The 25,558-nt window shown below is 39.2% G+C and overlaps 2 protein-coding genes across 5 annotated transcripts; one reads left to right on the top strand and one right to left on the bottom strand.

The window, feature by feature from the left end:
- The first annotated feature begins 6,505 nt into the window (after nt 1-6,505).
- On the top strand, nt 6,506-17,569 carry LOC121928315 (intracisternal A particle-promoted polypeptide). Of its 3 annotated transcripts, XM_042462829.1 has the most exons (9): nt 6,506-6,560; nt 8,710-9,035; nt 12,301-12,732; nt 13,470-13,625; nt 13,731-13,898; nt 14,553-14,690; nt 15,152-15,274; nt 16,239-16,459; nt 17,134-17,569. In XM_042462829.1, exons 2-9 carry the CDS (start codon nt 8,753-8,755, stop codon nt 17,356-17,358), a joined length of 1,746 nt encoding a protein of 581 aa, XP_042318763.1. In that variant the 5' UTR covers nt 6,506-6,560; nt 8,710-8,752; the 3' UTR covers nt 17,359-17,569. The 3 variants fall into 3 exon arrangements, with proteins under 3 accessions (XP_042318763.1, XP_042318764.1, XP_042318765.1); XM_042462831.1 differs by lacking the exon at nt 6,506-6,560 and having other exon boundaries at nt 8,721-8,869; XM_042462830.1 differs by lacking the exons at nt 6,506-6,560; nt 14,553-14,690.
- A 1,532-nt stretch (nt 17,570-19,101) lies between these two features.
- TMEM69 (transmembrane protein 69) lies at nt 19,102-24,520 on the bottom strand. Of its 2 annotated transcripts, XM_042462855.1 has the most exons (4): nt 24,376-24,520; nt 23,989-24,155; nt 22,192-22,247; nt 19,102-20,578 (listed from the first exon to the last, which is right to left on the bottom strand). In XM_042462855.1, exons 3-4 carry the CDS (start codon nt 22,240-22,242, stop codon nt 19,856-19,858), a joined length of 774 nt encoding a protein of 257 aa, XP_042318789.1. In that variant the 5' UTR covers nt 22,243-22,247; nt 23,989-24,155; nt 24,376-24,520; the 3' UTR covers nt 19,102-19,855. The 2 variants fall into 2 exon arrangements, with proteins under 2 accessions (XP_042318789.1, XP_042318790.1); XM_042462856.1 differs by lacking the exon at nt 23,989-24,155 and having other exon boundaries at nt 24,376-24,490.
- Nucleotides 24,521-25,558: the final 1,038 nt, after the last annotated feature.

Genomic DNA, 25,558 nt, shown 5'->3' with positions numbered 1-25,558 from the left:
TTCACGTGAATGCGTTCTGGCCCCACTTTCTTTTCACTGGAAATTAAGAGAAATTCCTCCCGTGTGATAAACTCCTATAAAGCAGAGTGAGAATCATGTGGCCCTCCAGACACTGGGCTGCAGCTGCCAGCAGTGCTAGATATCATAAAGTTAGGCTGGGAGTTGCAGCTCAACTTCATCTGAAGGGCTGCATGATTTCCAGCCTTGATGTGAAGGAAGAAGGGATTCTAGCATTTTATTTAATTATTATTCATGGAAAATATTGTTAGAAATTTTCCTTTTTGGGACATGGAAAATTCTAAGTTATAGGATACCAAGGAGAATACAGAGCTGCTGGATGTGTGCTGAAAATTGTCTAAAGTGGGACCTTCCAGTGTCCACAAAGAGGTGAGAAATGCTCAATAAACAGTACTGTACATCATGGATAGGCAAAGTACACCACATACATGGCCCATCAGATTCCTCTGGTTGCCCTTTTTCTGGCAAAACAAATACAAAACACATGTGAATAGGTTTCAGGGGATACCTTTCACTCCAGTTTAACATTTTGTTTATAAAAAAAGTTTTTCAAAGCCTGACATTATATTTACATTTCTCCCCTCATCAGAGTTCCAGTTACTTCGTCAAATATTTCCACTGCCTTGCAGTGTGAGGCATTCATGAAAAGATGGTTATTTCTCCCTCCTGTTCCAGCTATAGCGCTATGGCACGATAGCATTTTATCACCTCTGCAGTGTCCTTTTTAAAAAAAAAAAATGTGCAGGACAGGGAACATGGATAGTGGAGGAAGTGTTGAGTTCAAGGAGATGGCAGGAACCACACCTTAACCATACTTCCAGTGTGAGAAAAGAGTAGTAAAAAAAGAAATATACAAATTGGGGTAGTACTGAAATCTGTTACAAGCCACAACAGACCAGGGTCAAAACCCTGAAATATTTAGAGCATGACTGGATGCAGGAGTAGAAATAACTGTTGCAGAGCATTGCAAAATGTGAAACTGAATGCACAGATTTTTGGTTGAACTATTGGGTGGTCTGGAGATAACCTGTAATTCTCCTTGGGACTGAAAGCAATCCACACACTCTTGTATGTTACAACCATCTCCTGGACTTATGGATATATGGTGATCAATAATGAAAGCACCTGAGATATAAAAGACAAAAGCTCTTTTTGTGAAGAAAATAAATGTTGATAGAGTTCTGGAGGAATCAAACATTTTCTCATTCTTTTGTGGTATTTTGGTTAGTCCTATTCCTACTAATGGTATTGCTCACTGGAACAGTGTAGGTTTTGGAATGAAATTGGGAGTATGGTTCCCACAAATGGAAACCCTTACAAGCAATTATTATTATTATTATTATTATTATTATTATTAAACCTTTATTTATAAAGTGCTGTAAATTTACACAGCGCTGTACAATCTTTTTAATTGGATGGTTCCCTGCCCTCAGGCTTACAATCTAAAAAGACACGACACAAAGGGAGTGGTGGTGGGGAAGTGGCCTCTCTAGTAGGATAATACATATAAAATACATTAAATAAATAAATAAATAAGAATAAATAAATAAATAAGAAGGAAAGAGGGACAATGTATTCATACAATTCCCTCTTTCTCTGCTCTTTCAAGCCCCTCTGCAGCTGTTGCAATATAAGACTACACCCCTTTAATTCTGAGTCCCATTTCTGTCTCCAAATTATGTTTTAGTTCTGCTTTTGGAATGGAAATGCAGTGAACCCTTGGCAAATTAAAAATTTGGTTCTCCTCTCCCTCACACAGCTGTGATGAATTCACAACACAAGCTCTTCTTTTAATTCTCTCATTAAAGTTTTTTTTTCTTTTTAAACACGATGATTGTTCCCAAGAGAGAAATGAGACATACTAACACCACGTAGCACCAAGATCTGACAGCATTTGAAATGTTTGCTCATACAAACAAGTTGCTTCACCAGACTATAGTCAGTCTCGGGCTGAAACACAGCATTTCTCTAAACCAAATACTGTATTTAAAAGGTCAAACACCATGAAAAATATTTGCTCAACATAATTATCAACCTATTTATCCTCCAGTCTACTGATCTTCTGTACCAGAAGATGTCAACTCTCAACATTCTTCATTATAGGCTATGGAGGCTGGAGTGGATAGGAGTTCCAATCCAACATCAAGAGAGTTATGCTTTGCCCACCATTTCTCTGTACACTGAAAATCTCTACTGTAGAGATGGGCTTCCATGAGGATAGATACTGGGCTTATATTGTAAGACTGTAACTGAAAGATGGGAAAATTCACATCCACTCTTCTCCTTTGTATCCATCTATGGAGTTTATCACACGGGAGGAATTTCTCTTAATTTCGGATGAAAAGAAAGTGGGGCCAGAATGCATTCACGTGAATTTGCTAGTTCAGCGAATTTACGTGAATTCAAATTGCGTTCGAACTGACTTCCCATTGCCCGAAAATAGCTTGCTATTGCCCGAAATTGCGTGTGGTAGTCTATCACGCAATAACGTTAAACCCCATGATTGTATTCGGATTGCCATTGGCTTATACTTCCAATTTCCCTTGTCTGATAAGCTCCTATGCTCCATTAGAAGGTTCTCCAGAGTGTTGAAGGATTCATTTGAAAACTGAGGGAAAGGGAGGGGGAACTCTTGTAGAAGAAGGGAGAATCCCCCAAGACAGTGGGGAGGTGAGGCTGGAAACTATTCCTTTCTTAAATTCACTTACCAAGCCATTAAGCAAAATAGACAATTGTGACAGATGCAAATAATATAACAATTCTGCAGCAGGAGTCTGTAAAGTTAACCGTTATTCCTACTTTTAAGGACTAATTCAGCAGTTTGTCAATGAGCATGTCAAGGACTCAACCTGATCCTTAAAGCAGTTAACTGTGGCCCCTGGTGACAATGCCAAATCAAGATGAGCTATCAAGTTTTCTGACAAATGCTAAAACTATTCTAAAACATAGGAGAAATACTCAACTTGTTAATCATATTGTGTCACACGCCACATCCCAGCCAACAGCCTCTCACTGAAGCCCTCTTATCACTTGATGGTGGATGTTTTATGATGGAGCATGCCAAGGGCACAAGGCCAGTTGTATCACAAAATATATTTGTTCATCCCTGTCTGAAGAACACAAATTGGTCCCCAATAACAGAATTCAGTGGGCCCTTGGTATCCACTGGGTTTGGTTTCAGAAACCCTCATGGATACCAAAATCCATGGAGGCTCAAGTTCCATTAAATACAATGGCATAGTAATAAGGTGTCCCTTATATAAAGTGGCAAAAATAAGGTTTGCTTTTTGGAGTTTATATAGAGAACATCCCTTGGAATCCATGTATATGGAGGGCTGACTGTAGACTGCTCCTGGATCTAAATATTTTATTCATTGTACTGTTCATCATCACAGAGTTGGATTCTGTGATATACTGAATATATGTTTAAGGGACCTAAATTGGAGCAGTTTCGTCACCTGATACTTACCTGGTGTGGTCTAGATACTAGTCCTGTGAAATGTAGCTTTTGTTCTTTCCATTGGGGCAGGGGGAGAGAAGGGAAGGTATTAAGGGAAGGCTGCATGAACTACTCTCTCATGCAGCAAGATAGTTTGTTGTTGTTGTTGTTCTATGTAGATCCCAATAAAAATAAACTATGAAATTGTCTCTGCAGACTTGAAAGCAGAGCTTCTCAGGCAGAGGAGTGAGCACTCCACCCACATTCAAGGGGGAAATATTAAGTGGATGATGTCACTGGAAAACCATTATATATATTTAAATACTGTTCATTGTGAGGTAAATGTGTTCTCCAGAAGCTGCCTATGTGACAAGCAGGTGGTGAAAAGGTCTTGGCCTGACCCACTTCCCAAAATCTGGGCGTAATTTTGTCACGCTACCTTGAAAGATTGTTATTTTGAACTGTAAACTGCCAATTTGTAGGATTGTAGCTTTTCAGATCGTCAATATAACCATGGCAATAAAATGTGTTGAATTTTCAAGTGCTGAACTCTGGACCATCATGAAGTTCCTTTTCCTAAGCAGAAGAAAACTCCAAAGGAAATCCTTGACTGTATGATGCAAATATTGAGTGACAAATGCCAGTCATACAAGAGTGTGAAGAAGTGTTGTGCCAACTCTTTTCCGCATTCCATGTGTTAACAGGCCTAATTTTCCTTTGCGATAGTGATGGTATTGAAAGTGGAGATTTGACACTGAAGATGCAGCAAGATCCAGGAGGCCTTCAACAGTGCCAGCCCCTGAAACTGCTGAGTGTGTTCATGATTTTATTTTGGCAGATCAGTGAATCTCAGCTAAAACAATTGCTGAGACACTAGTGATATTCCGGGAATGTATAAGACTGCACTGCTAGTTTATTAAATTAAAGGTATGGAGCTTGTATCTGCATGTTGTTCATAACAAATGCTATGTTTCTTTAATCATTGTTAAAACTATTTTTGTTACTTTAATAATTGTATTTAAAACATGCTGCAGTTGTGCCCCCTTCTGGAAACATAAATCTATTGTACTATCTGCAGAAAGGATAGGAGCTTCCATCTGCTGAGAAAATAGCAGTGTAAATGTGGCACTAAGTTGTAAAATCCTTTAAGCTGCGGTTTCTGACAGCAACCATTACAGCAGACTCTAGTGTAATTGATCTGTGTGCATTTCAAAGGAAAGCAGATTTATTGCTCTGACACATCAACGCTAACTGACCACTGTAAAGATCTGAATCACCTTACTCAGTCCTTTGAAAATTTAGGGCAAGGGTCATGATTTGTATCTTTCTGGATCCTATTACATTTCACCCCTCTCTCACAACTATATAAATATGCTTTATATCCTCAGGCCTGGATATCATCTGGACTGCATCTGAAGAAGTGGGTTTATATCGTAAAATAAAAAAAAAACAGTTAGTCTTAAAGATGCTGCTACATTTGCTCCCCTCCATTCCTCCACGTTCTGTTCTGGATATGTCCATGTTTGCCAAAAACCATGGGACCTCAAACCCCATTGGTTTGAATGGCGGCGTGCTGTGTGCATGACCACATGCACACGCCAGCATTGGGGTGAATGGGGTAGGGCTATCTGCAAGTGCTCAAATCTGCAGATGACAAGCCCAGATAAGAACTTGCTGAGCTCATGGCTTAATTTACTAACATCCTGACTAAGCCAGACTTGATGTGCTAAAGTGAAACAAAGCCATAGATGCTACAAGAGGACAGTTTGATTGCACAGAGGTGACAAAGGGATGCAGAAAACAAGATGAAAACAAATGAAGTTCTCAAACATCCCTTCCTCCAATGGAAGGAGACGCACAGCTAGCCCCCAAGGTAGAGAAGACGCTTTGCATTCAGGAGACTTCAGCGGCTGCCTCAGTCTTCCCTCTGGGCCTGACACCAAAAGAATCTCAGTGCAGGTTTTTATACCCAGCCATTGCCTTTATCCTCAAGATGGGAAGGGAATAAAGCACTCTTCCTTTTGAGTCAAGACTCTAGCCGTCTGGATTTCTAGTCTTTCTGCAGAATTCTCTTTCTGTCAGAGGGAGGCCAGTGCAGCTAAGCAGTTGTAGGAATGCTTACATGTGGCCTACTCTCATTTGGTACAGTTTAACATTAAAGGAACTACACTACAGTCTGTAAGCAACGTGCAATTTTTTAAAGCTACACAGGTCTCTACGTACCTTCAAAGCTATGGCACAGTCTGTGAGAGTTTTAGTTAAAGTCCTTACTCTTCTTCCAGGATCAAACTCACTACGTAGGGTCACAGAACACATGCTGCCTCCCAAATGTTGCTGGATCACAATCTTCAACATTGGCCATACTGGGTGGTATACTGGGAGCTGGAGTCAAGCAATATATATATACACACACACACACACACACACACACACTTGTCCCTCCATATGAATATGGACAAACCGCAAATAACAAAAACACCATGTTTTTACCTGAGAGGACACCTCTAGGTCCTCCAGACCAACTCTGTGGTCAACGTCTGACAGACACTGACTATAGAGCTGCACTGGAGGAGCTACAAAGTACAGTATTCTCTCTATGAACCTCTAGGTCTTTCAGTGCAACGTTTAGTTAAAGTTGACCATAGAGTTGCACTGGAGGACCCAGATATTCCTAGAGAGAACATATTAATCAAAATTGTGAATAATCAAATCCGCAAATATGGAGGGATGAGTGTATATAATTGTAAAAATATCAGCCATATATATATATATATATATATATACATATACACATATGTAATTATAATAGTAGCCATATATATATATATATATATATATATACAGTATAGTAGCCATATATAATAGTCATATATATATATATATGGCTATTGTTGTTATTGCTATTATTATTATCATCTTCCACCTCCTTCCTGCTCACATAGGGACTGACTCAAAGCGGCCTTTTTAGACAAGCCCCAGAGTGACTCTCTCCACCATCCATCCATCCATAAGATGGCGCTAGAGCGCCAGTCCCAAGCGGAGTGGAAGCGCCATTCCTTCCCAGTGCAGACGCACCCTGAGGGAGGGCGTCTGGGTCTCTGAGGTAATTACCACATCGTCAACATTTCGTTTTATATCTTTATGGAGGCAAGAGAGCCCAGCTCGCGCTGCCTGCTGCCATTCAATGCCTCTGAAATAAATGTCGTCCTGAGGGGAAGGAAAGAGTCCCTTGGCTCCTTTCCCAGCCCCAGCCTTTCCTCCTCCATGTTCTCTTCCTCCTACTTTCCCCTCCTCCTCCTTCCTTCCCCATCGGAGGTAAGCGGGGGTTTTGTCTTTTCTGTGGGGCGAGGCTCTAGTCTAGCTTTTCTCTTTGGTTACAGAACAAGAATGAAACGCCTCTCCTTTCATGATGGCCGCCCAGACAAACACACTGCAGGGGAGTCTGGAGACTGTAGTTCTGTGAGACAGAGCTCTGGGCCCACAATAACACTACAGTTCCCAGCATTCCCTACCACTGAGCCTGGGCACTTAAAGCGGTCTCAAGCTGGATTATTTATTTCTGCAGTGTGTTTTGGATCTTGGGGTGACCCTAAGGCTTTTCTTGGCAAGATTTGTTCAGATGGGTTTGCCATGGGAATCCTCTGAGGCTGAGAGAGTGTGACTTCTTGCCCAAGCCCAAGGTCTTCTTTATGTGGGGATTCGAACCCTGCTCTCCAACCCTAATCTATCTATCTAGTAATAATAGCAACCTAATCTATCTATCTATATCTATATATAATTGTAATACTAGCACCCAATATATATACACACATACATATATATATATATATATACATATACACACACACATACAGTGTGCCCTTGGTATCCGCTGGGGCTTGGTTCCAGGACCCCCTATGGATACCGAAATATATCTCAGCCCTGTCTCAATGCAAGGGAGTCCTTGGGATTGCAGTTGATTGTGGCACCAGAGCTCTCTGCCAGAGAAGGCTAAATGTCACACAAAACTAAAGTTCCCAGCATTTCCTAGCACTGAGCCAGGGCAGTTAAAGCAGTCTCAAACTGGATTATTTCTGCAGTGTGTTTTGGACTAAAAGGGGATATTTGGTGGGGGGGGGGGGGTGAAGGAGAAGTTAGGGTTTCCTTAAGGCCACTCTACTTATAGGATCAAAACACACTATGAGGATTTAACACACAGAGGAACTTAAAAAATATGCTTCTGTATTGAAGATAACAAGATGTAAACAACAAAAGTTTATACAAACTGGATGAATATGGTGAATCAGGTTGTAAGTAATGTCTATTTGAAAATTATACTTTATGATTATATTGAATGGTACAATTTCAAGTATTGTGGATTGTAAAAATAAAGTACATATATAAAGAATTCAAAGATATAACTGTGCTAGTCTGTAGAATCTGTATGTAGAAAGATCTTGTAGCACCTTTGAGACTAACTGAAAGAAAGAAGTTGGCAGCATGAGCTTTCCTACCTAGACTTCAGTCTACTTCCTCAGATGCATTTGTGTACATTAGATTGTAAGCCTGAGGGCAGGGAACCATCTATTATCCCCTCTGTTGTAAGCTGCCTGGATTCCCAGTGGTTGGGTGGCATATAAATAAATCCTATTATTATTATTATTATTATTATGTGTCACTCATTTCCTTGTGCTGAGATTAGACAACATTTTCGGCCCTATTAAAATCAGTCTGGAGGTTCAAGTGGTTAGAATAAAGGAGGACAAGGCATCGTAAAATGTTGGATATTCAAGATTACCAAATAAAAGCTAGAAATGCTAATATAAATATAAATTCTTGCTTCTTAGTCATGTTCAAAATGGAGGACATTTTGAAATTCCTCCTGGACACAAGGTTGACAGAGCTGATAAAGTTCATCCATGGAGTCCAGGAACCCAGCCCTGGTGGATACAAAAGGCTCATTGTATTTATCAAACGGGGCCACTAAAACATAGAGGGAGAAATAAGAGGAAATAGGAAAGTAATAAAGTGGCAGCTGGATAGTGAATAGGAAAAAAAAATGAAGAAAATTTCAATATCCATTATTTGATTTTTCACTTTCTCATCAGTTCATTACTTTCTCAATAGTGAAGTCACACCTGGGATTGATTACCACATTGAAATAATAATATTTGAAAGCGTCCTAGTTTTATTAAAATGTAAATTATTGTCACTCATGTTTTCAGCCCTGACGTCATCTGTAATTTTCAACATGTTTCTTGTCATTTCTTCAGGAGATTATGGCTATCACTCACACGCTTCTTCTGTGACCCTGTCATGGCTTGTCCTAGCACAAGTGAGTTCCCTTTCTTGGCAGACAGGCATGCGCGTCTTATACTGGCCCAGATCAACAAAATGAGATGTGGACACCACTTCTGCGATGTGCAGCTCCAGGTTGGTGAAGAAGTATTTAAGGTCCACCGTCTTGTCTTGGCTGCAAGCAGCCCTTACTTTGCAGCTCTGTTTGCTGGAGGGATGAGAGAGGCTTCAAAGGATACTGTACAGATCATGGGCGTGAATGCTGACATTTTTCAGATCCTCCTAGACTTTATTTACACAGGTAAATTATGTCTATATTTTGTGGCAGTGTTTTAATGACATGAGAAGCTTGTGATTCTAATGTGTTGATTTACTCTTTAACAGTAATTCTATCAAAATCTGTCTTATCTTGGTGAAACTGTGGTTAATGAATTCTTACGTAATGGATTTTTGAGATGCCACTGCAAGAAGAGTTTTTGTTTGTCGCAATTGGAACAAAAGAACAACAGGATTTAAGTGTGCACACATTATGCATGCATATTCTATAATATAATAATTTGAAAATTTTTATTGGCTGATGGTTATTAACAGTAAAACAGAATACAGCTACAGATGCTGGCGAAAGGGCAGGAATAAACTCTTCCAGTACACAGCCACATAGCCCACAAAAAACTACGAATACAGTGAATTGTATATGATAGCACTATTTTATTATGAAGGAGCTATCTTCTTGGAACTTAGTCACTTGTTTTTTCAAATAAACTCATGTCAGCTTCAGTTAATTTGAAGATGTAATATTTTGATAAGGTTAGCAAACTGTGACTGCCAAGACTTAGTAAGTAGCCATTATTTTTTTAGCCAGCTGGAAAGTACATTCCTGTCACAAGATTACTATGCTTGCAAAAAAATAAGTTTGATTTAGTAATCAGACCTCAAGATACATAACTATGGCGGGATACAGATTGCTCCTTTCCCCGACTGATTGGGGCCTCAGTGGTAGCCCCAGAGGCCCTAATCCGCTGCTTTTCCAGGCCTCGGGGAAGCGGCAAAAAACCACTACCCTGCGGCCTGAAAAGGGATGTCCTTGGGGATTCATGCCCCAAAGACACCCCGACAACAGCGGGGAGACAGAGAAAGGGGCTGCTCGGCCCCTTTCTCTTTTGTATTGCTGGTGCAGCTGTGTAGAGTCTGTGCCAGCGATACAAGCGGCGGAAGGAGCTCCGTTTCGGAGCTCCTTCCGGTGCCGCTGAAAGGGCGCCACAAGCATCCTGCAGCGGCACACATGCATCACGCCCATGCCGCTCCGTTTGGAGGTGGTGCAGCCGTGATGTCATAATGGCAGCACCCATATGGACAGGGCGCCGCCATTACAATGCCGCGGTTACATGCTAGAGTTGAGGGGTATCTGTAAAGGACGCCTCGAGGCAACCCTAGCATGTATACAGGCCGGCGCAAAGCGCCGGTCTGGATACCACCTATATCAGGGGTAGGCAACCTTTTTGAGCCAGGGGCCGGGTTGCTGTCCCTCAGACAACTGGGGGGCCGATGCCAAAAAATAAATAATTAAATGTTTTTTTAAAAATAATTAAATAAATAAACTGGGACAAATGTAGGACAAAATTTTCAAATGGAGGACACGCAAAAAATTTGCTGATTTTTAAAAAAATGTTAATATAAATGCATGTTTCGGAGGCTTCTATAGACAATTGCCCCCCTTGCCCGCCTCCTCCTGATAGACCAAAGGCCCCACGCCCTCACATGAGAGGCCAAAGGCTCCGGCGGCAATCGGCAGCAGGACTGGGCGGGAGCCGGTCCCAAGGCCTTGCCGGGCCGCATCCGGCCCACGGGCCGCAGGTTGCCTACCCCTGACCTATATTAATGAAAGGAAAGTTAAAATGCTAATTTTGGGGATTTTTTAAATTGTAAAACAGGCATTTAGGCACATTTTTATTTGCACTTTGCCGTAAACATTTCTATTTTCTACTTCTACAAAAGGAAAGGAGAGCAATTTCTGTCTTGTATCGACATTTTCATCTAAGTGTAATTTTTAGTGCCGTTTCAAAACAAATTCACATTAACAGTTAACAGTAACTGTTTAATGCAGCTTCTAGTGACACATCTTTCTTAATGAAAATTGATTTCAGTATAAACAAATTAATAAAACTTTTATTTATTGTAATGTAACTTGTGGATAGACAGCCAGTATGGTGTAGTAGTTCGAGTGTTGGACTAGAACTCTGGGAGAACCAGTTTTGAATCCCTGATCAAGAACCCCAACTCAGCCATATAAACCCACTGGGTGACCATGGGCAAGTCACGCACTTTCAGCCTCAGAGGATGGCAATGGCAAACCCACTATGAAAAAACCTGCCAAGAAAACCCTGTGATAGGTTTTAAATACAAATATACCTTAAGATTGGCATAAGTCAGAAATGACTTGAAGACACACAGCAACAACAAATCAGCATAAAAACCACTGGCTGACTTTTACCACATCACACTCTATCAGTCTAAGAGGAAGGCAGTGGCAAATCTGTTATGAGGAAATCTGGCCAAGAAAATCCTATGACACTGTACGTCAGAGTTATAATCTGAAGGCACAACATCATCACCATAATCATCAATGCATTCTTCAATATAGGGGTTTGGAATGGTCAGCCGTGAATCTGACAAAAGTTGGTCCAGGAAGCTGAAAATAAAATTTATTGAAAACTATAGAAGGATACTGGTCTTTCCATCATGGAGCACTGCAGCCTCAATTTAAGCTTTTGAAAAAGACTTTTTTGAAACTTCAAGGCTTCAGCGTTCCAGACAAAAAAACTGCACAAAAACAGGAATTAAAAAAAAAATACTAAGGGGGAGGGGGGAAAGGGGGCATGCAGGGTACAGTGACACTACATGATTGCCATTCGCATGAATGTCCAGGGAATGGCTTTTCACACCTGAGGCATTGCACAATTGGCAGCTCATTCACAGGTTTCCTCTGTGAATGAAAAAGGATGCAGCAAGAATGGGGCAGCTACGAGAGGGAAGTGGCATTGTGCAATCAATGTTACTGATACCACTTCTCTTCCAATGAAATTGCGGTTTAAGAACCGGGTGTGATCATCTCCCCAGTACACCTACACTCGTCCCTCTACATTCCCTGGGGTTAGGGATACAGTACCCCCGTGAATGTGGAAAAACCTCAAATAACAAAAACACTATGTTTTTACCTGAGAGATCACCTCTGTAATAATCTCTAGATTTATCATCTGCTGGGCACTGACCATAGAATTACGCTGGAGGAGCTATGAATGTCTAGTGGAGTGTTTTCTCTAGAAATCTCTAGGTCCTTCAGTGCAACTTTTGGTTAAAGTTGACCATAAATTTGTACTGGAGGATCTAGATATGCCTAGAGAGAACATATTAATAAAATACATGAATAATCAAAGCCGCAAAAGTCAAAGCCGCAAATGTGGAGGGACCAGTGTATATTGTTCAAGAAAAAAAATTGTAAACAGATTATGTGTTACTGTGGTCAAGATTTCATACAGTCTAAAAGTTTGTTTCCCTTATACATTCAGGCATAGTCAGCATTGGTGAGAATAACGTCCAGGAGCTGATTGTAGCAGCAGACATGTTCCAACTCACTGAGGTAGTAGACCTTTGCTGTGAATTTCTGAAGGGACAGATTGATCCTGGGAATTGCATTGGACTCTTCCAATTCTCTGAGCATATTGCCTGTCATGATCTTCTAGAATTTACAGAGAACTATATCCATGTCCATTTCTTGGATATACAGAATGGGGAAGAATTTCTCACTCTGACAAAAGACCAGCTTATTAAGATCTTGCGAAGTGAAGAGCTGAGCATAGAAGATGAGTACCAAGTTTTCATAGCTGCAATGCAGTGGATTCTGAAGGATCTAGGGAAAAGAAAGAAATATGTCGTGGAAATACTGGATACAGTTAGATTTCCACTGCTACCCCCACAAAGACTCTTGAAATATATAGAAGGTAACTGAGTACAGGTATATAATAGTGTGTGAATTTGTTATTTTTATACTTTCAAATCTTTACAAGTCTGTGGACTGATTCTGTGAACAGCTATACTGTAAATACGGGTACCATAGCAGAGTTCCATTACATTAACACCATGCTGTGCTGGAACCCATGATAGTGCTGTAATTATTTGGAAGTTTCCAAGTATGAGCAGTACTGGGTTCCATCTGTAAGATGATGCAGAATATGGTGGCATTTCACTTTTCACAGGCAGGGAAGCACTGGATATCTTCCCACACTGGAGGAAAAGACGACAGTTGACTGTCTGGTCAAGATGAGAGGTAAGACAGAAGATTTCAGGAGTGTTTTTAATTTCTTATGTAAATACATAAGACAGATGAGAAATCATGTCTTATGTATGAGAGATCATGGCTCATCATGCTATTTGTACAATTCAGCTGCAAAATTATGGCATTAGAAGATTGGAAACTATTCCTCCTCCTCCAAACTTAAAATCTCAGTCTGAATATTTTCCAGAAATCCTACAAGGCATTTTATTTTATTGTTGGCCTTTGATGACTGAGAAAGGTGATACAATATTTTAGTCATTTGTTGACTGAAAAATATGTGGTTTGGATGAAGCTACAAAGCCAATAACCCAGTGAAAATGTTACCACTCATACCTACACATATATCTGATTTATGTGTAGGTTGGCTATTCCCAAATTTTTCATCTTTTTTTTCTTCCCAAGGTGTTCCTGATTTCAGTCTTCGAGTGGCTCTCCAAACTCTCTTAAAAGAATACTGTGAAGTGTGTAAGTCTCCCAAAGAGAGCAAAGTTAGCAGTTTCCTGCAGACAGCTAAGGCTCGTCCACGGAGAAAAGCCAGGAAGTACCTTTATGCTGTAGGTAGGGATCCTTGTTAGTATTCAGATATCTTCAGAACCTGACGTATTGGGAAGATGCATATGAGACAGCAAATCTATTGTGCCATTTCTTCTATTTCTTAAATAGGTGGATATACCCGTTTGCAGGGAGGCCGTTGGAGTGATAGCAGAGCTCTCAGCTGTGTGGAGCGTTTTGATACTTTCAGTCAGTACTGGACTACTGTGTCTTCTTTGCACCAAGCTCGCAGTGGGCTGGGAGTTGCAGTATTGGGAGGAATGGTCTATGCAATTGGAGGTAAGGGTGAAGAATCACTGGAGTTAGGAGGAGGAGAAGGGGGGACTTTCTTCATGCTCGGTATACATCTTTTAATTATTTACTTAAATGTAGAAACCCGAAAAGAAATTGGCATATATTATTCTAAATCCAGACATAGTGATATTTATAGAGTCCATCAGATAGAACATCTAAACTTCACCATTGGGGACTGCAAGAGGTTGGAATCTTTAGCCCAGTCTTATTCCAAAAACTCATCCCATATCCATGCTCTGCAGACACAAACTCACACAAAAGTGTATGTGTGTGCATGTTACCTAACATTCACAATTCACCTTCCTGAAGCCTACGTTTTTGTTTCGCTACTTCTCAGACACAGAGTGATCTGTGCATAAATATATAAATATACATATACATGTCCATTCCTCTAGAAAACCTTCAGGAACTTTGCAATTGATAAGTCTTGGTGATCTTTCTTGCTCTTCACTTTTTTTGTGTTGTTTTTGTTGCTGTAACTTTGTCTTTTGTTTTTTTCTTGTTTCTTTTTCTTTTTCTGGTTGCATCAATTTGTTATTGTTTGTTGATCTAAACTATATATATATATATATATATATATATATATATATATAATACAAAACAGACCCAAGTTTGCTGTGTTACTATTTTACTTCTCAGGTGAAAAAGACTCCATGATTTTTGACTGTACCGAACGCTATGATCCTATTACAAAGCAATGGGCTGCTGTAGCTTCTATGAACCATCCTCGCTGTGGTCTAGGAGTATGCACCTGTTATGGCACCATCTATGCCTTTGGCAAGTCTTCTGATTACTGAATTGAAGCAGTATATGATTAGTTTTGTGTACCATTGAGAATAGGAATAACAGCATAATGTGTATGACACTAGCAATATATCTTTTTTGGCAATGGTAAATCACATTTTTTGCCACAGTAAAATGTTAAAAGATTGCAAGGTCAGGTGTACTTGCTGTTCAGTATTGCTTCATCTCCAGCTTGCTTGTTCTATAATTTTCTAGTGTCAGAAAACTGAAGATTTTTAGTGATAGTTGTACATGACCTCTTATATTTAGGTGGTTGAGAATAATAATGATGGGTTACTTGGAAAATATAAATGAATAGAATAATATGTGTTATGGCTGCTAGGCTAGTGTTTTACACTGCATTCTCTTGCTAATATTAACCACATATAGGGTTGCCTTAAGGAGATGGTGAACATTTAATTTTGTTGTATTTCTTACCTGTGCTGTGCTTTCAGGAGGCTGGGTAGGAGCTGAGATTGGCACCTCAATTGAACGCTTTGATCCGGAAGAAAATAGCTGGGAGGTTGTGGGCAGTATGGCTGTACCACGATACAATTTTGGGTGCTGTGAAATACAAGGTAAGTAAATTGGAATATTTTGGTAAATGTTGCTTGTTGCTAATAATGTAATGGATAGCATTCATTCTGATTAAATAACAATTTTCCGCCTAGAAATCAGAATGCTATATGGAACTATGTGCTGTATTTGCAATGCAAAATATTTTGCTTCCTGTGCATCCTGTGTGCACTCACTATTTGACTTCCACTATTTGATCCAGTGGATCTTGCAAACCTCCGATTGTGCTTGATAAATTAAACATCTTCACAAGAGGCTTGCTGTTTTGAATTGTGCAGTGCAAAAATTATTTTTCAAAGGTAATATATTGGACAAAATAACTTAGGGGAAAATCATTCTTAGGCTTAGGTGTTTATTTAAGAACAGTTCAATTAAGGCAGGTGTGAGTAGCACATGCCCTGTGGTCTGTAACGCATCCCCTCCCCCCCACAGCGTTGCCAGATTGTTACCCATTTGCCACCTATGTCATGCAAAGCACCTAGGGTCATGCTTGCACACCTGCTTCTCAACAAAATAGGACTCCCACCAGCCTGTCAAACAGCTATGTGACAAGCTGTTGGAAGCATAGTTCTAGATAATGGGACAAGCAATAATTACTGCTCTCTCTCACACATTTCTAGCAGAGCCTTAAAGTGCTGGGGAAAAGGGTTTATGAGAGTACTCTTATGCACTTTTCCCCTCTAGTACAACTGATGTTAAAAACGTCTCCCTCTACCCAGTGATCCTGAATTGTTCTGGAGTAGGACACTTCCGGTTTGTATAATGAATAGTATTGCTGAGTGAAGAAAGCCTCCCTCCCGCTTCAGTGATCTGAAATGGAGGCGAGGAAACTTTAGCCTCTCCCTCATTACAGTGATTATGTTTAGTATTACTGGAATGAGGAAAGTAAAACTGCCCCCAAGGATCTGCATCAGGGTGTGTGTGTGTAGGTGGCATGAGTTTAATTGTAAACCATTGTATTTTTAGGTTTAATTTATGTTATTGGGGGCATTAGCAATGAAGGAATAGAACTGTGTTCTGTGGAAGTCTATGACCCAATATCTAAGCGCTGGTCTACACTCCCTGAAATGAGCACCAGAAGAGCCTACTTGGGGGTGGCTTCTCTGAATGACTGTATGTATGCTGTTGGAGGATATAATGAGACTCAAGATGCCCTTCCAACTGTTGAAAAATACTCTTTTGAAGAGGTAGGTCCACTTTCCAGAAATCAGGTTGCAAGACCTATTAATTTGTCTTGGATTTGTGTAGAGTTGTTCAGTTAACTGTATATTTCTTTGAATCTACTATCAGGAATGTATAAGCCCTTTTAAGTATGGCTGTACACAGATGTACATAGCTTGAGTAGTCCATCTGCACTGAGTCATTAAGGAATAAATGTAGAAACTTCCAACCAAACTGAATTCATTAGTTCTTGTTTGAAATAGAAGGCGTTCATGTGGAATATCAACTAGTTGGCTATTATGACAGTCATGATGCCACCTCTCTCTTATCTCCCTTTTTGGCTACGCAGGGTACTGACTGGCTAGCACTGTTGGCAGTCATGAAACTATTTTTGTGTCCATTCATTTAAGTCTAAGAAAATGCCACTTTAGATCTATTTGGTGTCTGTTGTCGTTCCCTGTTCCATTTCAAATGTTTACTGTGATTTAATTATTCTGAATACATGCAAACCCTTTGTTTTACACTTGGTCACTAACAGAAGTTAGAACTTTCATAACAAGAAAGCAGAATATTCAGTTTGAGAGAACCTTTCCTATCAAACCCCTTATATATCTGTTAAATGTAAATTTAGAGTACTCTTTCTGCAGAAAAATATACTGCACAAAAACATAGCTTTTAACATTGTTGTTTTAATCATCAGGAAAAATGGGTGGAAGTTGCTTCGATGAAAGCCCCAAGAGCTGGAGTCTGTGTTGTAGCTGTCAATGGTCTCCTTTATGCCATAGGAGGAAGGACTGCTAGCTATGATTCAGCTGCTCCAGTTACCTCAGACTCTGTAGAGGTTTATAACCCACATATGGATGCATGGACCGAAATTGCTAACATGATCACCAGCCGCTGTGAAGGAGGTGTTGCAGTGCTTTGACGAATACAGAACTTTTTTAAAAAACAGATATTTGGGGTGTGAATGTCAATGTGATAAAGTGAGGATGCATCCTCCTGAGAGTGTATCTGCAGTTATTGGACATACAGATCTCCAAAATAATGAACCAACACCTGTTACAGTTACTATTATTGGCTGTACTAATATGCTTCTTTGTGGACCATACAAGAATACAAGGAATTTTTTGATTCTTGACAGTTATTCTTCATAGACATGAAGTCTTTGCTGTCTCGGAAGTCTTTTGTCATTTCTAGGGCACAGTCAGAATGAGGTTTGAAGTGAAGTATATTTAGAGTTACACTGATTGCACCAATTCTTAATGAGAATCCCAAACATCCAGGTTTTATTGTCATAAAAACCCATTAACTGTTTAAGAGCTGGCTTCTGTTTTTTATTGCATAATTTGTTTTTCTTAGAGAAAGACAACAAAGTAATGATGGATCTATTCTGTAGAACAATATCCAAAAAATGTTTTAGCTGAATGCATTTAGAAATAAGCAGAAGACAGTTTGATTTTAAAATGAAATTTCCTTCCCATTGATATACACAATGAGGAGATATGCAGCTTACATCTTACATTTATTCTTTTCAAGATTGATCACAATTCTTTTAACAGCTTTACTGTTGAAATACAGTAACTTTCTTCCAAGTTGGTAATATGAACCTGGCTCTGGGCATCATTTTTCTCCAGCCTATAGTATCGTTAACTATAGAATCTTTTAATTTAAGCTATAATAATCAGGGAATAATTTAATCAGGGAACTGTCTGATTAAAAATATTATTGTAAGCCACCCTGAGAGCCATTAGGGCTGAAGGGCGGGATATAAATACCTAAATAAATAAATAAATAAAAGAAACCTCCAAAGGATACCCATCATACCCCATGCTTTCCTGTTGAAACGACAAATAATGACATTTGAGCATTACCAGTAGAAATGAGTTGGATGGAAGTGGTAATAACAAAGGCAACATACGATGTTGGTTTAGTTTTGCATGTGCTAGAGCTAGATCACTCTTTCCTCTTCTGTATGTTAGTCCATAACAAATACTGGTAAATCTGAATTGATATGCATCAGTATGGCTGAGTGCTGCGAACGTGTAGTAGGAAAATTGTTTTCCAGGAACATGTTATTGACACACATATTGTATGGAATTATTATTGCACACTGAAGAAAGAAGTGGCTTAAATCTGTAAAGCTGTTACTTGAATTATCACCTTATGAGAACTCCGTCATTACTCTTCTTTGTATTTTATTTTTTACATAGGAACAACCACCTCTTCTTTGGAAAACAGTGTTGTTCCATGCTTAGAACAGGTCTGAGGGGTCCCTCACTCAAATTTGTATTCTTCATATGATAGAGGATGCCTTATCTACTGCAAGTCCAGCCCAAGGAAAAATCATGTGTGGTGCATATGCTGACTAGTGCAAAAGTATTACCTTGAAACTGTGTAAGAAATAGTCTCAATAGAGGTTACGCAATGCTGGGATCCTCGCAGAACTTCAGGTCACTTAAATTTAGAATCTGCAGAGTGTTCATTTGACCAACTGAATTTAATTCTAGGTATATATGCCTTACACCCTAGTCCTCATTACTGGTAAATAAATCTTATTGAATTTAAGGAGGTCTAATCTTAAGAAAGAGAGTAGAATATTGCAGCCTTGACACTAGAATGTAATCACTTTTATCAGCGGCTGAATTTTAGTAAATACAGATTAACAAGATGTGATATCTTTCCTTTATAGAACATTTCGTAAAAGAATCATCAGTGACATCCAAATGTGTTTGTAGTATCAGGTTCTTGTAATAATCCACTAAAGTTAATTACAGTAAAAGAAAGAGTATTGACAATTGGCTTTGAAATTGAATGTAATTAAATATCAATAGCTAGACAGACAAAAATAATATAGAATTCACTGGTACTAAATGAGAATGCCCAATAGCATAAATTGTTTATTACCTGTGAACTTGAAAGATGTATCGTGTCCTGCCTGCCATTGGAAAGAGAATGCTGGATTTAATTTTAACAGGGCACTTATTATATTCATTGTCCAAATAACTATTTCTTCAGAGTATGCTTCAGATTTACTGCTTCTTACTCCTTAAGTGTTAAGGCTGAAACACCATGCTCTCTGTAGTACAAATACCAGTATGTTCAGTAGGGCTTATTTCTGCATAGATCTGTGTAAATTAAAACTTAAAACCTGATAATTAAGTGCCATCATTGTGGATGAGTCTTACTGTTACAGCAGAAGCATATCACATCTATTTTCTAATGTGCAAAGCACCTCTTAGGCCTTTGACATTGACCTTCTACCTTTTTTCCCCACAGCTGTACATTCAGAAGCAGAGAACTCAGTTTCTCTCACAGTAACCTTCCTTATGGAACAAAAATCCCATTTTATGCAAGACAGTCCTGTGAATATCGCATGAGGGATTGCCCTCTGTTTCAAGGGGCACTGTATTTTTTTGTCTTATTTATTTCAATACTTTAATTTCATTTTCATTTTGATTTAGACTCTTCTCTGGATAAATGTTCACAATACATATTGTGGCAATCAGTGAACATGCAGCTATTACAGTTAGGATAGCCCTCAAAGCTTTGAACCAGCGGGGATAAGTGGGAAGGAGGGCAAGATCATAATGCAGGGCTATTCCTAAGCCAATTATAACCATGATTCCAGCTTGAGTGGTGTCATCTTTGAAAAGCAAGGCAAACCAGGCTAGTAAAGAAGGAACAACACTGTTACTCAGATTAATCCAATCAGGTTTGGCAGGGCTGCCTTCCGGAAGAGCAAATCCCCACCTGATTCCTCCAAGAAAAGAAACTATAGAGGCACCATATGCAATTTGAGCAAACACCAGTTCTGGATAATAGGCCTCCTGCACAGCCATGAACAATGGTATTGAAACAAACGGGATTAATCCTGCAAAACCCAAGTAGAGAGCAGGCTTTGGAGTGTCCTTCAATGATGGCATGTCATATCTTAACAGATCCAGTTCACGGGGTTCAGGCTCTGGAGGCTTTTTTTTCTTCAAATTGCAGAAGGAGCAATGGAAATGTTGTGCCTTGATCATACAAGCTGGTGTCTGCTTTATTAGCTTCAATTTTGGCAAGACAAATAGACCATATTTGAAGGGAATAGAAGAGCAGATAGTATGACTCCTTCCTGGCTGTGAAAATCTTTGAACATATGCTACCTGAAAATACAGTGCAAAAAAACTATTACTGTTTGACATCATTCAGACCTGTGTTAATTATTCCTTTACACTTGATTTCAAATGTAATCATTTCTTTATTAACAGTATTCTAGAATGATAGTTTTAGGAACCCTGGCCAGTGTTTTCTGTGTTTTAATTAGACACGGGTAATGATTTAAATATTTTTAGCCCCACTTCTATTTCAAATCCCCAGTAGACTCCCATCAGAGGGACTAAACACATACACAACCACAGTGCTACAGCCTCAGAGGCTTCCATATCATTCTTCATTCCATATCGTATTTTTCCCATTTTGGGACTCAAGAGTGGCTTACAACAGTTGTAACAAATATAAATCAAAAAGTAACATACAAAGTTAGGATTCATAAAGTGATATATGGAAACAATAATTAGATATTTTCCTGAGCAAATGTAAAAAATGCTCAATAAAATTAGAATTCACTATAATACAGTTGTTCAAAATATTTCAGTGAAGAAAAGCAGGGAAGGATTTCTAGTCACTGGGCAGGTATCAGGTTTTCCTGTGTTCCTTGGCACTAAGGTTGATTAGTGAAGACTGACTGCTAAAATTGGCAGGGAATTCTACACAAATGATCCACAGAGCAGGCTGGCTTCGCATGTTGCTGGAATAAAGCAAAACTCAGAAGAAGCCATCAGCTGATTCCCCTTGTGATTCTAACGTAAGACTAAATAATGTATTTGCTATCAAATTTCTGAGGGACATGAAGCATGCAGGAACATGTCAAATCCTTAATGGTAAGTAAAACCCTTATTTGGGAGTGATTGGGAACATTTCATGGGTCTTGCCATCATGGAGTTTAAGCCATATGTTTCGAGGGACCTATTCCTCCTTATATTGTTTTGATTTGCAAGCCTGACACATTAATGTTTGTTACAGTATTTTGCACCCAGTGTGACAAAAATTGTGAATCTGTTTCAAAGCATATAAAACTAGGAATAAAGGTATAACCTGATGGATTTCTAACTTTTGTTAATAGAGTAGGATTGTGTTTTTTGATCATGTGGAGAGAGAGAGAGAGAGAAAATGTTTAGCTAACAGTTACTAACAACATAGCTGCAGATCAGGGATGAAGAACTCTAGGGGCTGTATCCCTAATGAAAACCTTCAGAGGGTGAAACAAAATGTAGGTGAGGGAGAAGGAGAATTACCACTCCTGGATGTTTCCCCGATTGTCTATTTGTCCACCCCCTCCGAGGTACTGGACTGAAATAAACAGGCAATGAGAGAACAGGCAATCTGGAACCCAATCCTATTATAGATACTTTATCACAAGTGTTTATTTTTTTATCATAAAGGTCCAATGTGATAATGATGGCCTATGAGGTCCAATAGTGTCTCTGATAAAGTCAGCACCAAGTGTTGCAGAATTAGACATGTAGCAATACAACGAACATATAATCCTTCATTTATCAGTTAGTCTTTATGACTTCCACCTGAGTCTTTTACTAATACAGGAAAAAAACACATGTGATTTTACATCGTATTCCTGATGTTTTGAGCAACATGGTTTAGTAATAAGCTTTCTCTACAGACACATCTTAAAGACCAAAATTGTTTGAGGCAACATTACCTTCAAAGGAATTTGGGAGCAACAGTGTCTCAGGAGAGAGAACATTTTCATATGCTCTGAAAGAGAAGGGAAAGGATCACTGAATAGCACAGGCAGGTGAAACAGAATACCCCTAACCTACTTGCAGGGTTAAATCTTATATAGCCCATGAGTCGATACTGCTGTAGGAAGTCTCAGCATTTGAAACCGCTTCCATTCACCAAACCAATAATGGGAGTGACAGGGCACTTGCCTGCAAGCCCTGAAGTCACATACTATCAGCATTTGTTTGGAGTTAATGTCTGTGCTGGTGTGGGACATCATAAGTATATAGGCTGAATTTATCCATAACTCCAAAATGCTCCAAAAACCAAAATTTTTCATGGGTTGCTTAGATAGTGCCATCTTTGCTTTCTGATGGTTCATTGCACACCAATGTGGTTTCGTGCACATATTTATTTAAAATGTTGCATAAAATTACCTTCCGGCTATGTGTATAAGCTGTAGATAAAACATAAATGCATTCTGTGCTTAGACTTGGTCTCATCTTCAAGATATCACATTATGTACATATATGCAAATAAAGGTATTCCAAAATCCCAAATACTTCTGATCTCACACATTTTGGATAAGGAAGACTCAACCTGTAGTACAAGTAGTCCCAGAGCTCTATTTAAACCAAACTTCAGTATGATGCATGAGTCTGCTTAGCCCAGCTGCCAGCTTAATTGCACACCGCAAAAGCAAAAGATAAAAGCCATATGTGCTTTTTAGCTTGCTCATAGGCATAACTTGGTTTTACCAGGTATAACCTAAATACATTCCCATTGTCCCATCCTCAGTTTTTATCCTAAGGATCCTCTCCCTCCCTTTCCTGAGGTTCTCTGAGGTAGTCAAGCAGTGCCAACTTCATTGGTATTTCGTTCTGCTTTTCCATGTTTCCCCTGATCCTCACTGACTGCGTCCATACTGCAGAAATAATCTCGTTTGACACCACTTTAACTGCCATGGCTCAGTGCTATGGAAGTGCAGTTTGTTGTGGCACCAGAGCTCTCTGACAGAGCAAAAGCAAACTGCAGCAGCCACTCTTAGCTTGTGTGCTCGTCCACATTTATAACTTTTGCCATCTTGACCATGTTCTGATGTTACCTTCCCACATGTGTCCTGTGATACGTTAGAGAGTATGAAAAGTCTGGTTACATTTGTCTTGTATTTAATGAAAGCAATCATTAAATTTGTGGAATTCAGAGACACAGCCGTGTTAAGTCTGGACTATTACTATGCAAGGGGATCTTGTAGCACCCTTGAGACTAACACGAGTGAAATAAGTTGTAACACACCTTTCCCTAGACTTGGGCTGCATCTGCACTGCAGAATTAATGCAGTTTGACACTGTTGTAATTGGCACAGCTCAATGCTGTGGAATTCTGGGAGCTGTAGTTTCGTGAGATATTTTTCCATCAGACAAATTATTTGTCTTCACTAGTTCACCAAAGAGTCAAGAAGCTCAAATACATTCATTCCACTTCTCACAAAAACAGAATTGTAACCAGGAACTGTAATTATCCAGTAATTCAATACCAACATCCCAAAACACACTGCAGAAATAATCCAGTTTGAGACTTTATATGGCACAGCTCAGTGCTAGGGAATTCTGGGAACTGTAGTTCTGTGAGACATTTAGCCTTCTCTGTCAAGAGAGCTCTGGTGCCACAACAAACTACAATTCCCTAGCACTGAGCCAGGGAAGTTAAAGCAGTCTCAAACTGGATTATTCCTGCAGTGTGGGTGCAGCCAATGTGTTACATAGATACTCACCTTCTTGTAGCAGGAAATAATAATTAATTAATAATTAAGGAAGCTGTAGAAGGGACACATGGACAGGAGAGAAGCCCAAAAGGTTGGTTAAAGATCTTCCATAGAAAGCTTTCCCAGGATCCAAATGAACTGGGCAGGATTAAAATGCTGCCACTTCTTTCCTAAACCTGCAAGAAGTAAAGGGTTTTTAACACTCTATTTATGATGATATAATGGTATCTCCAAGAGCCAGCCTGGTTCAGTGGCTTCAGACTGGTTGGGCTACAACTCTGGGAGACCAGGGTTCAAATCCTGGCTCATGGAGACCCACCTTGTTGGAGCCACACTTTCTCAGCCTCAAAGGAAAACAAAATCAAAGGGGGGGGGGGGAAGACCCTCTGCACAAACCTTCTTAATCAAACTCGGTGATTATCTCCAGTCACTCGACCCTCAACATCCAAAGGACACAGCCATCAAATATATTTGGAGGATGGGTTGGGAAAGAGTTTCCTGTGCATCTCTTTAATTCCTCCCTCTAAGTCCCACTTTTAGGATCCTCGGTCTGAAACACATGCCAGCCTTCAGTTCCGGATGAAAAGGAAAATGTCCCACTCTCAACCCACTTTTTCTTTCTTTCATTCTTTCTTTCTTTCATTCTTTCTTCATTTCTTCAGTCCCTCTGCATGAAGCCCACCTTGCCTTGAGAACTGCCATTAACATGGAGAGAGTTTCTCAGACATATATAGATATAATATTTATGTAATATTTATGTTATATATAGGTACTCTGCTCCTTAAATCTCTTAGATTTATATATACTATCATATACTTAGATGGTAGGCCTTTGGCAGGTTTTAATGTTTTGACTTGATTGTTTCTGTAAAGGGCCATGTAAATTTATGACCCTATATAAATACATGATAACAATAAATTTTGAATCATTGTGTGTGTGTGTGTGTGTGTGTGTGTGTATATATATATATATAAAAATTAACCTTTATTTATGAAGTGCTGTAAATTTACACAGCGCTGTACATACAATCTTTTTAGTTAGACGGTTCCCTGCCCTCAGACTTACAATCTAAAAAGACATGACACAGAAGGAGAAGGGAGTGGTGGAAGGAAAGATACATACACACACACACATTCCATTTGAGATTTACTCTTTCTAAAAGAGCGAGAAAGAGATTTCAAATCATTTCTATTTATTTTCTTCATAATATATATATGTATATATATATACACACACACACACACAGGAAATACAAAATGATTTGAAATATTTTCTAGAAAGTAAATCTCAAGTGGAATATATGTGTGTGTGTGTGTGTGATTTGAAATTATTATTATTACCTATTATATAGGGTGATTATATCTATAGAGAGAGAAATATTTCAAATCATTTTTATTTATTTTCTTCACTGTGTGTGTGTGTGTGTGTGTGTGTATATATATATATACACAGAGAGAGAGAGTATGTGTGTATATATATATACACACAGTATATATACAGAGTATATATATATATATATATATATATACACAGAGTATATATATATATACACACACACACTGAAGAAAATAAATGCAAA

The sequence above is a fragment of the Sceloporus undulatus genome, chromosome 4 (genome assembly GCF_019175285.1).
Source record: "Sceloporus undulatus isolate JIND9_A2432 ecotype Alabama chromosome 4, SceUnd_v1.1, whole genome shotgun sequence".
Classification (NCBI taxonomy): Eukaryota; Metazoa; Chordata; class Lepidosauria; order Squamata; family Phrynosomatidae; genus Sceloporus; species Sceloporus undulatus.
Note: the sequence above shows the minus strand (reverse complement) of the source record. Positions and strands in the feature narration are given on the sequence as shown.

Excerpts from the sequence above, each read along its gene's own strand:
- TMEM69 (XM_042462855.1), bottom strand. The coding sequence starts at position 22,242 with ATGAAAATGTTCTCTCTCCTGAGACACTGTTGCTCCCAAATTCCTTTG. Across the intron at positions 20,579-22,191 it reads GCTCCCAAATTCCTTTGAAG|GTAGCATATGTTCAAAGATT; the intron begins GTAATGTTGCCT and ends CTGTATTTTCAG.
- LOC121928315 (XM_042462829.1), top strand. The coding sequence starts at position 8,753 with ATGGCTTGTCCTAGCACAAGTGAGTTCCCTTTCTTGGCAGACAGGCAT. Across the intron at positions 13,899-14,552 it reads AATGGTCTATGCAATTGGAG|GTGAAAAAGACTCCATGATT; the intron begins GTAAGGGTGAAG and ends TTTACTTCTCAG. Across the intron at positions 15,275-16,238 it reads TGGGTGCTGTGAAATACAAG|GTTTAATTTATGTTATTGGG; the intron begins GTAAGTAAATTG and ends TTGTATTTTTAG.